At 46.2% G+C, this 14,789-nt stretch overlaps 1 protein-coding gene across 1 annotated transcript in view; it reads right to left on the reverse strand.

Moving 5' to 3' along the window:
* The window catches only part of LOC140486090 (coagulation factor X-like), a 207,199-nt gene that overhangs the window by 166,935 nt on the left and 25,475 nt on the right, over window positions 1-14,789 (reverse strand). Inside the window, exon 7 of the mRNA XM_072584742.1 lies at window positions 2,773-2,890. Within this exon, the coding sequence (XP_072440843.1) occupies window positions 2,773-2,890 (118 nt within the window). The remainder of the gene's footprint in view (window positions 1-2,772; window positions 2,891-14,789) is intronic.

A 14,789-nucleotide genomic window follows, 5' to 3' on the forward strand; every position in this document is an offset into this window, starting at 1 on the left:
AGGAATTGGGAATACGGGATGGCATTTTTGCAAGAGGCAGGGTGGGAAGAGGTGTAATCCAGGTAGCTGTGGGAGTCGGTGGGTTTGTAAAAAATGTCGGTGTCAAGTCTGCCCTCCAATGCATCTCGTCTACATCCTGCACCTCCGCCCTCAGACCACACCCCTCTAACCGTAACAAGGACAGAACGCCCCTGGTGCTCACCTTCCACCCTACCAACCTTCGCATAAACCAAATCATCCGCCGACATTTCCGCCACCTCCAAACAGACCCCACCACTAGGAATATATTTCCCTCCCCACCCCTTTCCGCCTTCCACAAAGACCATTCCCTCCGTGACTACCTGGTCAGGTCCACGCCCACCTACAACCCACCCTCCCATCCTGGCACTTTCCCCTGCCACCGCAGGAACTGTAAAACCTGCGTCCACACCTCCTCCCTCACCTCCACCCAAGGCCCTAAAGGAGTCTTCCACATCCATCAAAGTTTTACCTGCACATCCACTAATATCATTTATTGTATCTGTTGTTCCCAATGCAGTCTCCTGTACATTGGGGAGACTGGATGTCTCCTAGCAGAGCGCTTTAGGGAACATCTCCGGGACACTCGCACCAATCAACCACACCGCCCCATGGCCCAACATTTCATCTCCCCCTCCCACTCTGCCAAGGACATGGAGGTCCTGGGCCTCCTTCACTGCCGCTCCCTCACCACCAGACACCTGGAGGAAGAACGCCTCATCTTCCGCCTCAGAACACTTCAACCCCAGGGCATCAATGTGGACTTCAACAGCTTCCTCATTTCCCCTTTCCCCACCTCATCCTAGTTCCAAACTTCCAGCTCAGCACTGTCCCCATGACTTGTCCGGACTTGTCCTACCTGCCTATCTCCTTTTCCACCTATCCACTCCACCCTCTCCTCCCTGGCCTATCACCTTCATCCCCTACCCCACTCACCCATTGTACTCTATGCTACTCTCTCCCCACCCCCACCCTCCTCTAGCTTATCTCTCCATGCTTCAGGCTCACTGCCTTTATTCCTGATGAAGAGCTTTTGCCCGAAACATTGAGTTCGCTGCTCCGTGGATGCTGCCTGAACTGCTGTGCTCTTCCACACCACTAATCCAGAATCTGGTTCCCAGCATCTGCAGTCATTGTTTTTACCTCATTGATTGTGACCCTTACCTCCGACATTCTGCAGAAAGGAACATTCAACTGCCTGAACGTCTAAACTCCTAACAAGACGACTGAAAAACTAAAAAGCAACTAGTCATCTTCCCAATCCGGCACACAGAATCTTTTCTTTTTGGCTAGAGGAGGAGGATGGGTGGGAGATACTACCCGAGGAGTGTTTCAGGTAAAGCAACCACCCCAATATAAAGCCTCACTTACCCAGCAGTCCCATGTCCACTCCTGCTCAGTCTGTTCCACTTATACATGAGGTAAACCTTTATATCTTATAAAATTTACCTTCCCATCAGGTGACTGGTCGTTGCTGTCGCTCCTCCCACTCCAACTTCCGCTGATAAAAAGTGAAGAATGCTGATCCCTTTAAGTAAGCTTTTGTATCTTTTAAAATTTACCGTCTCGACTGAAACTTTAACAATGCTCCGATAATTCCAGAACTGTACACAATACTCTAATTGGGACCAACAATTTATACAATTCCAGCACAACATCACTGTGCTTGAACTCTTCAACTTTATGCCTGAGTTAATTAAGGCACATATGATAATGATAAATAACAATATGCTTTTTTAACCACTTCATCCAACTGATACCTTAGGAGACCACTAGATGTGTACACCAAGATCTCTCTGTTCCTTTGTGTTCCCCAGAGTCCTACCATTCATTATGCATCCTCTTGCCATGTTTTGAACTGCCCAAGTGCATCGCCACCCATTTAACCCGATCGAATTCCATTTGCCGCTGATCAGTCCATCGGTCCAGTGTCTATATTTTCTTGTAATTTAAGGTTATCGTCTTCACTATTTACCACCCCATTGATTTTATAATGGCAAACTTACTGACTAACATTCCTACATTCAAGTGTAAATCATTTATGTAAACCACAAACAACTAGAGCCCCAACACTGACCCCTGTGGGACCCCATTGCACACAGAACTGTAGTTGGAGAAACTCCCCTCAGCCATCACCCTCTGATTCCTGTCACTCAGCCAATTGCAGATCCAATTTGCCAAATATTCCTTGGACTCCTTATCTCTGCTGTCACTCTCCCATATATGACCTTACCAAGAGCTTTGCTGAAGTCCAAGTGTTGTCCTCAGCTACACATCTGGCCACCACGTTGAAACATTCAACGGAGGTGGTCCGATATGACCTCCCCTTAACAAAGCCATGCTGATTGTTCTTGATTAATCACTGCCTCTCTGAACGTAGATTAAGTCTGGCCCTCAGAACTGCCCCAATAGCCTCTTGATTAATCTCTGCCTCTCTGAACGTAGATTACGTCTGGCCCTCAGAACTGCCCCAATAGCTTCTCCATCACTAAAGTTAGACAGACTAAAGTTAGCCTGTTCCCTGGTTTATCCCTTGCTACCATACTGAATAGTATAACATGAGCATTGCCACTTCAGGTGAAATATACCCTACTGGAGGCAAAATGTGAATGAATTCTCGGACAGAAGAATACATAGTCTAAATATTTTGCAAACCACAGACTCTTAGATTGGAGAATTACTTCACTGTTTCTTGGTAAAATTGAGTTTATTTAAATTGGAAATCAAAGAGGAAGTTTAGGAAAGGATAGTTACCAACAACAGCAGTGATGGTTGCTGTTTCGTTCAGACAATGAGCTGCCGTCACCACCAAAGTCTCAGTCAGAATTGTACCTCCACAAAACCCTTTGCCATTTTCATCGACTAAAAGAACCTGTTGGATAATTCAATAGAGCTTCAGGATAATCATTAATTGGTCCCATCAAACATTTAAAGTAAAAACCATTAAACTGAACACAGGCAGCTTAAAAAAGTGTCAAGACCCTGAAACCGAATCAGGGAGTTCTACAAACAATGTGTTCTGCAATTGGAACCACATGGACTTGCAGATAGCCACCACTGGCATTGCTCATGGATAGAGAACTTATTGTGTCCCAAAGGATTGTGCGGACGAAAGAAAAACACCAGCCAGCCAATCCTCTGTGGCAGTGCTCAATGTCAGAAATTAGTCTCCTTCACATGATATTACTCAGGGATATAATCCGTCTGAATCTGACAGCATTGCTTGTGGACAGTAAAATTCGATAATCCCTGGTGTTGGTATTCAATAGCAAACTATTGGGAGGGAAGGCTGTGATGGGACTGGGTGTATTAAGGTACAGAGCTGAAAACGTGTTGCTGGAAAAGCGCAGCAGGTCAGGCAGCATCCAAGGAGCAGGAGAATCGACCTTTCGGGCATGAGCCCTTCTTCAGGAATCTTCCTGATGAAGGGCTCATGCCCGAAACGTCGATTCTCCTGCTCCTTGGATGCTGCCTGACCTGCTGCGCTTTTCCAGCAACACATTTTCAGCTCTGATCCTCCAGCATCTGCAGTCCTCACTTTCTCCTCGAAGTGTATTAAGGTACAGGCAGGATAACTAACACTTGAACCAAATGCGATCCGGGCAATGACTATAATGCTTTCTGTACTATGTTAATATCTAAGCAAACGAATTCTTTGATATTTCTGCCACCTCTCTGTAGTGTGCTTTTTAAAGATTTGGGCGCGGGCTATGGACTTCACTGGCTGGGCCAGCATTAATTACCCAGACCTAGTTGCCCATTCAGAAGGTGGAGGTGAGCTGCCTTCTTGAACTGCTACAGTCCACTTGCTCTGGGTTGAATCACAGTGCTGAAAGGCTGGGGGGAGTTCTACGATTTTGACCCAGCAATAGTGAAGGAACAGTGACATATTTCCAAGTCAGGATGGTGAGTGGCTTAGAGGGAAACTGGCAGGCAGTGGTCTTCTGCCTTCTTCCTTCTAGACAGAAGTGGTCATGTTTGGAAGGTGGTGTCTGAGGATCTTTACACCCTAAATATTACACCTTTGTCCAGAAAAGGTTGTCAAGATAATTCTAGCAACTACAGCCCATTTAGGCCAACGTTCAGTGTGGGAAGCATATTAAAATAATAATGTGGGATAAAATTAATAATTAAATGGACAACTGTGGGAAAACTGATGTGTGCACGGAGGGAAAATCATATTGAACTAACTTGCTGGAGCTTTTTGAATGAGGTAACAGAGAAGGTTCATGAGGGCAATGCGATTGATATGATGCACATGGATAAAGTAGATAGAACATAGAACAGTACAGCACAGTACAGGCCCTTCAGCCCTCAATGTTGTGCTGACGTTTTATCCTACTCGAGGATCAACCTAACTTACATACCCTTCATTGTACTATCTTCCTTGTGCCTATCCAAGAGTTGCTTAAATGTCCCTAATGTCTCTGCCTCTGCTACCACTGCTGGCAGTGCATTCCACACACCCACCACTCTCTGCGTAAGGAACCTACCTCTGACATCTCCTAACCCTTCCTCCAATCACCTTAAAATTATACCCCCTCATGATAGCCATTTCTGCCCTGGGGAAATGTCTCTGGCTATCTACTCTATCTGTTCCTCTCATCATCTTGTACACATCTATCAAGTCACCTCTTACCCTTCTTCGCTCCAATGAGAAAATTCTTAGCTCCCTCAACATTTCTTCATAAGACATGCCCTCCGGTCCAGGCAGCATCCTGGTAAATCTCCTCTGCACCCTCTCTAAAGCTTCCACATCCTTCTGATATTGAGGTGACCAGAACTGAACACAATATTCCAAGTGTGGTATAACCAGGGCTCTATAGGACTGCAGCATAATGTCCTGGCTCTTAAACTCAATCCCCCTGCTAATGAAAGCCAACACCCCATACACCTTCTTAACAACCCTATCAACTTGGGTGGCAACTTTTGAGGGATCATGGATGTGGACCCCAAGATCCCTCCATACCTCCACACTGCCAAGAATCCTGCCTTTAACCCTGTATTCTGCATTCAAATTTGACCTTCCAAAATTAATCACTTCACACTTTTCCAGGATGAACTTCATCTGCCACTTCTCAGCCCAGCTCTGTACCCTGTCAACGTCCCATTGCAACCTACAACAACCCTCCACGCTATTCACCATTCCACCAACCATTGTGTCATCGGCAAACTTACTAACCCACCCTTCCACTTCCTCATCCAAGTCATTTATTAAAATCACAAACAGCAGAGGTCCCAGAATTGATCCCAATGGAACACCACTGGTCACCGACCTCCAGGTTGAATACTTTCCATCTACCACCATCCTCTGTCATCTATGGGCCAGTCAATTCTGTATCCAGACAGCCAAATTTCCCTGTATCCCATACCTCCTTACTTTTTGAATGAGCCTACCATGGGGAGCATAAGCAAATGCCTTGCTAAAATCCATGTAGCTGCATGCACTGTTCTACCTTCATCAATGTGTTTTTTCACATCCTCAAAGAATTTAATAAGGTTTGTGAGGCATGACCTGTTCCCTCAAAGCCATGCTGACTATCTCGAATCAAACTATGATTTTCCAAGTAATCGTACATCCTGCCTCTCAGAATCCTCTCTAATACTTTGCCCACCACAGACGTAAGACTGAATGGTTTATAATTCCCAGGATTATCCCAATTCCCTTTCTTGAACAAGGGAATAATATTTGCCACCATCCAATCATCTGGTACCACTTCAGTGGACAGTGAGGGTGCAAAGATCATTGCCAAAGTTGCAGCAATCTCTTCCCTTGCTTCTTGTATAAGTCTTTGATATATCCCATCTGGCCCAGGGCATTTATCCATCTTTATGATTTTCAAACTTTTCAGCACATCCTCCTTTTGAACATCAACCTGGTCGAGAATATCAGACTGTTTCACGCTGTGCTCACAAACATCAAGGTCCCTCTCAATAGTGAATACTGAAACTAAGTATGCATTAAAGACCTCCCCTACTTCCTCTGACTCCATGCACAAGTTACCCCACTATCTCTGATTGGCCCTACCCTCACTCTGGTTATCATCTTGTTCCTCACGTACGTGTAGAATGCCTTATGGTTTTCCTTAATCCTACCTGCCCAGGCTTTTTCATGCCTCCTTCTAGCTCTCCTAAGTCCATTCTTCAGTTCCTTCCTGGCTACATGTAATCCTCTGGAGCCCTTTTGATCCTTGCTTCCTCAACCTTAAGTAAGCCTTCTCCTTCCTCTTAACTTGGTGTTCCACACCCCTTGTCACCCAAGGTTCCTTCACCCTACCATCCCTTCCTTGCCTCAGTTGGACAAACCTACCCAGCACTCACAGCAAGTGCTTCCTAACAACCTCCACATTTCTGTTCCGCATTTCCCTGAGAACATCTGTGCCCAATTTAGGTGCCTCAGTTCCTGCTTAATAACATTGTATGCCCCCTCCCCCAATTAAATATTTTCCCATACTGTCTGCTCCTATCCCTCTCCATGACTATAGTAAAGGTCAGGGAGTTGTGATCACTATCACTGAAATGGTGTCCCATCGAGAGATCTGACACCTGACCTGGTTCGCTGCCAAGCACCAAATCCAATATGGCCTCCCTCTAGTGGGCCTATCTGCACATTGAGTCAGGACATGCCTGACAAAATCTGCTCCATTCAATCTATTTGCACTGAGGAGGTTCCAATCAATATTAGGGAAATTGAAGTCACCTGTGACAACAACCCTGTTACCTCTGCACCTTTCCAAAGTCTGCCTCCCAATCTGCTTCTCTGTGCACTGCTGCTATTGGGGGGCCTGTAGAAAACTCCCAATAAAGTGACTGCTCGTTTCCTGTTTCTGACTTCCACCAATACTGACTCTGTAGATAAACCCTCCTCGATAATCTCCCTTTATACAGCTGTGATACCATCCCTGATTAGCAATGCCACTCCCCCACCTCTTTTACTCTCCCCATCCCGATTCTTTTTGAAGCATCTGAACGCTGGCACATCCCACCACCATTCCTGCCCCTATGATATCCAAGTCTCCGTAATGGCCACAACAGTGTAGCTCCAAGTACTGATCCGTGCTCTGAGTTTGTCACCCTTATTCCTGACACTACTTGCATTACAATAGACACACTCATGTGTTAAAATAGATATTAGCCTTTTGCACAAAGTTATAACTCATTTAATAATTGTTCAGTAGAAATTGGAGATAAAATTAGCCGAGTGACAAGAAACCCAGAGTGATAGTGACTGTGTTTTAGTACAGAGTAAGATTTTTAATGGATTTCTCCAGAGATCAACGATGGCAGCTTTGCTTTTCTATATATTAAACAACGTAGAACTTAGTGTATGGGACATAATTTCTAAGTTTGAATATGATACAATACTTGGAAGAATTGTGAACTGTGAGGCGCATAGTGTAAAATTTCAAGAGGATATAGACAGTCAGATGGAATAGGAGAAAATGAGGACTGCAGATGCTGGAGAGTCAGAGTCAAAAGGTGTGGCACTGAAAAAGCACAGCAGGTCAGGCAGCATCTGAAGAGCAGGAGAGTCGATGTTTCAGGCATACGTCCTTCATCAGGAATGAGGTGGGGGAAGAGGGCTGAGAGATAAAATGGGGTTGGGTGGGGCTGGGGGAAAGGTAGTTGAGAAGGCAATAGGTGGGTGCGGGTGGGGGTGATTGTGATAGGCCGGTTGGGAGGGTAGAGCAGATAGGTAGGAAGGAAGATAGGAGGGTGGGACAGGTCAAGAGGGCGGTGACAAGTTGGATGAGGTGGGGCCTAGGAAGATTTGGCAACTGGTGAAATTGGAGGGTCCCGTGGCAGAGATGAGGCATTCTTCCTCCAGGTGGTGGGTGGCTTTGATTTGACGGTGGAGGAGGCCTAGGACTTGCGTGTCCTTTGTGGAGTGGGGGAGTTGAAGTGGTTGGCAACATGGCGGTGGGGTTGTTTAGTACGTGTATCACAGAAATGTTGCCTGAACTGCTCCGTAAATTAGCATTCTGTCTCCCTCATGTAGAGGAGACCACATCAATAACAATGGACACTACAGATGGGTGACTGGGTGCGCAGGGCAATCTCTCCTAGATTTAAAATGATCCTTTTGGATTTTAGTGGGAGGTGAGGTGGTAAGTGTGGGCGCAGGTTTTACACCTTGTGCAGCAGCAAGGGAAGGTGTTGGGTGGGTTAGTGGGAGGCATTGAGCTAATGAGGGAGTCACGGAGGGAATGGTCTCTGCGGAATATAAATGGGGTGTGGAGGGAAATATATCTCTGCTAGTGGGGTCTGATTGTAGGTGGTGGAGGATAATGCACTGCATCCAGATATTCATGGGGTGGAAGGTAAGGACCAGGCAGTTTCTATCCTTGTTGCGGTTGGCGGCGTGGGGTTGAAGGGCAGAGGTGTGGGAAGTGGAGGAGATGCGCTGGAGGGCATTGTTGATCATGTGGGAAGGGAAATTGTGGTCCTTGAAATTGGAGGCCATCTGGGATGTCCTGGAGTGGAATTACTCCTTCTGGGAACAGAAATGGCAGAGGTGAGGAATTGGGTCACGTTTTTACAGGAGGGGGAATGGGAGGAGGTGTAGTTCAGGTAGTTGTGGGAGTTGGTGGGTTTGTAATAGATGTCCGTAACTGAGTCAGTCGCCAGAAATGGAGAGGTCCAGGAAGGGAGGGAGATTTTGAAGATGGTCCATGGTGAACTTGAGGTCAGGGTGGAAGGTGTTGGTGAATTTTATGAACTATTCAACCTCCTGATGGGAGTATGAGGTGGCACCGTACAGTCATCAATGTAGCGGAGGAAAAGGTGGGGATAGTGCTGGTGTAACTGCGAAAGAGAGACTGTTCCACGTACCTGACAAAGAGGCCGACTTAGCTGGGGCCCATGTAGGTGCCCATGTCCACCCCCTCTGGTCCGAAAGAAATGGGAGGATTCGAAGGAGAAGTTGTTGAAAGTGAAGACCCGTTCTGCCAATCGAATGAGTGTGTCGGTGGAGGGGGACTGATCGGGTTGGCGGGAGAGGAAGGAATGGAGGGCTTTTAGGCGTTGGCCATGGGGGATGGATGTTTACAGGGACTGGATGTTTGGATGAGGTGTTGGGGTCTGGGAACTTGGCAGTGACGGAGGAGGTGGAGGGTGTGGGTGGTGTCTGGAACGTACGTAGGGAGTTCATAAACCGAGAGGGACAGGACGGAGTCACGATATGCGATGGGTTCGGTGGGGCAGAGGGCAGACAGAGACAATCAGTCAACTGGGGCAGTCAGGTTTGTGGGTTTTGGGTTAGAGGTAGAACTGGGCGATGCAGAGTTGGGGAACTATGAGGTTGGGGGCTGTGGGTGGGAGGTCCGCTGAGGTGATGAGGTGTGGTGATGAGGCTGATGGAATAGGCTGACAAGTGGCAAATACAATTTCATGTAGAGAAGGTAGAAATGATAGGATACAATACAAAAGAAAGATACACTTCTGAAGAGAGTGCAAGAGCAGAGGGAGCTGGGGTATACCTGCATCGATCATTCAAGATGACAGGATAGGTTGAGGTAGCAGTTAACAAAGCATATATTGTTCAAGGCTTTGTTAATAGGGCACGAACAAGGAGATTATGATGAACTTGTACGAAACACCAAGTTGACCACTGGTGGAATATTGCGTACAGTTATGGGCACTGCACTTCAGTGAAGATGTGAAGACATTAGAGAGGGAGCACAAGAGAAGCTCATGAGAATGATTCCAGGGATGAGGAATTTCAAATAGGAAGAGAGATTGGAGAAGTTGGTGCTGTTTTTCTCGGGAAAGAGAGGGCTGCAAGGATATTTGACCGAGGTGCTCTGAATACTGAGGGGTCTAGGCAGAATAGATAGGGAATAGAGCATCAGTGAAATGATTGAGAATGGAAAGGGGCACAGAAGCCATATTGGCACCAATGACATAGATAGGAGGAGGGCTGAGGATGTTAGGCAGGCTTTCAGGGAGCTAGGTTGGAAGCTCAGAGTTAGAACGAACAGAGTTGTTGTCTCTGGTTTGTTACCTGTGCCACGTGATAGAGAGTCGAGGAATAGGGAGAGAGAACAGTTAAATGCGTGGCTACAGGGATGGTGCAGGAGGGAGGGATTCCGGTATTTGGATAACTGGGGTTCTTTCTGGGGAAGGTGGGACCTCTATAAACAGGATGGTCCACACCTGAACCTGAGGGGCACCAGTATCCTTGGGGGGAGGTTTGCTAGTGCTCTTGGGGGGGTTTAAACTAACTCTGCAGGGGCATGGGAACCTAGACTCTTGCTTTAGGGTGCAGGACCTGGAGTGTAGGGAGGTTAGGAACATGGCATCAATCTCAAAGGAAATGTAAACAGGAATGTGGCTTGAAGTGTGAATACTTCAATGCAAGAAGTATACGAAATAAGGTAGGTGAACTTGCAGCGTGGGTTGGTACCTGGGACTTCGATGTTGTAGCTATTACGGAGACATGGGTAGAGCAGGAACAGGATTGGCTGTAGTAGGTTCCAGGGTTTAAATGTTTTAGTAGGGTCAGAAGTGGGGGTAAAAGAGGGGGAGGTGTGGCATTGCTTGTCAAAGATAGCATTACAGCAGTGGAAAGGACGATGGATGAAGACTCGCCATCTGAGGTAGTTTGGGCTAAGGTTAGGAATAGGAAAGGTGAGATCACCCTGTTAGGAGTCTTTTACAGGCCTCCTAATAGTCCTAGAGACGTAGAAGAAAGGATTGCGAGGATGATTCAGGAGAAGAGTGAAAGTAATAGAGTGGTTGTTATGGGGGCCTTTAACTTTCCTGATATTGATTGGGAAAGCTATAGCTCAAGTTCGTTAGATGGGTCGGTGTTTGTCCAATGTGTGCAGGAGGGTTTCCTGACACAATATGTAGACAGGCCAACAAGAGGTGAGGCCATACTGGATTTGGTTCTGGGTAACGAACCAGGCCAGGTGTTAAACTTGGAGGTAGGTGAGCACTTCGGGGGCAGTGACCACAACTCGGTGACTTTTACTCTAGTGATGGAGAGGGATAAGTGTGCACTGCAGGGCAAGAGTTATAGCTGGGGGCAGGGAAATTATGATGCGGTGAGGCATGACTTAGGATGCGTGGATTGGAAAATTAGGCTTCAAGGGAAGGACGCAATTGATATGTGGAGCTTGTTCAAGGAGCAACTATTGAGTGTCCTTGATAAGTGTGTACCTGTCAGGCAGGGAGGAAAGGGTCGTGTGAGGGAGCCATGGTTTAATAAGGAATTGGAATCCCTTGTTAAAGGGAAGAGAGCGGCCTATGTAAAGATGAGGCGTGAAGGTTCAATTGGGGCGATTGAGAGTTATAAGGTAGCCAGGAAGGATCTAAAGAGAGAGCTAAGAGCAGCAAGGAGGGGACATGAAAGGTCCTTAGTTGGTAGGATTAGGGAAAACCCAAAGGCTTTCTATAGGTATGTCAGGAATAAAAGAATGACTAGGGTAGGAATAGGTCCAGTCAAGGATAGTAGTGGGAAGTTGCGTGTGGAGGCTGAAGAGATTGGGGAGACACTGAATGAATACTTTTCGTCAGTATTCACTCAGGAACAGGACATTGTTGCCGATGTGAATACTGAGTCACAATTAAGTAGAATGGATGGCTTTGAGGTATGTAGGGACGAGGTGTTGGAAATTCTGGAAAGGGTGAAAATAGATAAGTCCCCTGGGCCTGATGGCATTTATCCTAGGATTCTCTGGGAAGCAAGGGAGGAGATTGCAGAGCCATTGGCCTTGATTTTTATGTCCTCGTTGTCTACAGGAATAGTGCCAGAAGACTGGAGGCCAGCAAATGTGGTTCCCTTGTTCAAGAAGGGGAGTAGGGATAACCCTAGTAACTATAGGCCGGTGAGTCTCACTTCTGTTGTGGGCAAAGTCTTAGAGAGAATTGTAAGGGATAGGATTTATGAACATCTGGATAGGAATAATGTGATCAAGGATAGTCAGCATGGTTTTGTGAAGGGCAGGTTGTGCCTCACAAACCTTATTGAATTTTTCGAGAAGGTGACTAAGGAGGTGGACGAGGGGAAAGCGGTAGATGTGGTGTATATGGATTTTAGTAAGGCGTTTGATAAGGTTCGCCATGGTGGGCTACTGCAAAAAATACGGAGGTATGGCATTGAGGGTGAGTTGGAGGTTTGGATTAGGAATTGGCTGGCTGGAAGAAGACAGAGGGTAGTAGTTGATGGTAAAGGTTCATCTTGGAGTGCCGTTACTAGCAGTGTTCCGCAAGGATCTGTTTTGGGACCATTGCTGTTTGTCATTTTTATAAATGACCTGGAGGAGGGGTTAGAAGGTTGGGTGAGCAAGTTTGCGGATGATACAAAAGTCGGAGGAGTTGTTGACAGTGAGGAAGGATGTGGCAGGTTACAGCTGGATATAGACAAGCTGCAGAGCTGGGCAGAAAGGTGGCAAATGGAGTTCAATGTAGGTAAGTGTGAAGTGATTCACTTTGGTAAGAGTAATAAAAAGATGGGGTACTGGGCTAATGGTTGGATACTTGGTAGTGTGGATGAGCAGAGGGATCTTGGTGTCCATGTACACAGATCTTTGAAAGTTGCCACCCAGGTAAATAGTGCGGTGAGAAGGCATATGGCGTACTGGCTTTTATTGGTAGAGGAATTGAGTTCCGGAGTCCTGAGGTCATGTTGCAGTTGGATAAGACTCTGGTGCGGCCACATCTAGAGTATTGTGTGCAGTTTTGGTCGCCATACTATGGGAAGGATGTGGAGGCACTGGAACGGGTGCAGAGGAGGTTTACCAGGATGTTGTCTGGTATGGTAGGAAGATCATATGAGGAAAGGCTGAGGCACTTGGGGTTGTTTTCATTGGAGAAAAGAAGGTTTAGGGGTGACTTGATAGAGGTGTACAAGATGATTAGGGGTTTAGATAGGGTTGACCGTGAGAACCTTTTTCCACGTATGGAGTCAGCTATTACGAGGGGGCATAGCTTTAAATTAAGGGGTGGTAGGTATAGGACAGATGTTAGGGGTAGATTCTTTACTCAGCGAGTCGTGAGTTCATGGAATGCCCTGCCAGTAGCAGTGGTGGACTCTCCCTCTTTATGGGCATTTAAGCGGGCATTGGATAGGCATATGGAGGATAGTGGGCTAGTGTAGGTTAGGTAGGCGCAACATCGAGGGCCAAAGGGCCTGTACTGTGCTGTATTCTTCTATGTTCTATGTTCTATGTTCTAAGCAAGGGAATTGGGCTAAAGAAGTAAAAGTGATACGAGGAAAAACTTTCCACACAATGAGTGGAGTGTGTTGCAAAAGAGGGCGGAGAACTAGATACAACCAAGTTATTCAGAAAGGGAAAATGTACAGGACGACAGGGTCAAGGTTAGAGAGATGCTCATTTAGAAAGCGATAAAAGCTGTGCCAACTTTTGAGTTGTTATAACTTTGTGATTCTATCCAGGACATTACAAACCAGCCAGTTTAACATCAGAGGTAGGAAAATAATGGAATCATTGCTCATGGAGCAAATTGAAAAACATCTTGAAACAAGAAAAATAATGAGTCGTGGAATAGTTAGCTTCAATTTCAGAAATGAGGAATGTTGCTCGAACAGCCATGGAATTTTTGAGGAAGTAAACAGAGAGTAGACAATGACAATGTCATTTATCTGGATTTTCAAAAGGTCTTTTTACACAGTGCCTCATAGTAGACCAAGTCAGAGAATGGAGCAGAGTAGATTGGCAGCTGGCTTCAAGACAGAAAACAGCGTCCGAGTAAAGGTAAGTTATTCAGAATCACAGACAGTTGGATGAGAGGTTCCATGAGGATCAGTAATGAGGCCACTGCTGCTTACAACTTCCATTAACAAGATAACAGTTTCTAAATTTGTTGGTGACACCAAATGGAGTCTTGTTGGATGGGAAATAAGCGATACTGAGGAGCATTCTACAGAACATTACTAAACTTACGCCATGGTCAAATGGTCCAAGGGAGTGTTGCTGAACAAAGAGACCTTGGGGTGCAGGTTCATAGCTCCTTGAAAGTGAAGTCGCAGGTAGATAGGATAGTGAAGAAGACGTTTGGTATGCTTTCCTTTATTGGTCAGAGTATTCAGTACAGGAATTGGGAGGTCATGTTGTGGCTGTACAGGACATTGGTTTGGCCACTTTTAGAATATTGCATGCAATTCTGGTCTCCTTCCTATCGGAAAGATGTTGTGAAGCTTGAAAAGGTTCAGATAAAGATTCACAAGGATGTTGCCAGGGTTGGAGGATTTGAGCTATAGGGAGAGGTTGAATAGGCTGGAGCTGTTTTCCCTGGAGTGTCGGAGACTGAGGGGTGACCTTATAGAGCTTTATAAAGTCATGAGGGGCATGGATAGGATAAATAGACAAAGTCTTTTCCCTGGGGTTGGGGAGCCCAGAACTAGAGGGAATAGGTTTAGGGTGAGAGGGGAAGGATATAAAAGAGACCTGAGGGGCAACTATTTCATTCGGAGGATGGTGCATGTTTGGAATGAGCTGCGAGATGAACTATTGGAGGCTGGTACAATTGCAACATTTAAAGTCTGGATGGGTATATGAATAGGAAGGGGTTTGGAGAGATATGGGCCAGGTGCTGGCAGATGACACTAGATTGGGTTGGGATATCTGGTCGGCATGGACGGGTTGGACCGAAGGGTCTGTTTCCATGCTGTACATCTCTATGACTAAATGAAGATTATCACACATAAATACTGAGGAAATACATTTTGTATGAGGAATTGATAGATCACTTGTTACTTGGAAGGTGTAAGGTAAGGTAGAGGAGTAGAAGAAACCTGGATAGAA

The sequence above is a fragment of the Chiloscyllium punctatum genome, chromosome 15 (genome assembly GCF_047496795.1).
Source record: "Chiloscyllium punctatum isolate Juve2018m chromosome 15, sChiPun1.3, whole genome shotgun sequence".
Lineage (NCBI taxonomy): Eukaryota > Metazoa > Chordata > Chondrichthyes > Orectolobiformes > Hemiscylliidae > Chiloscyllium > Chiloscyllium punctatum.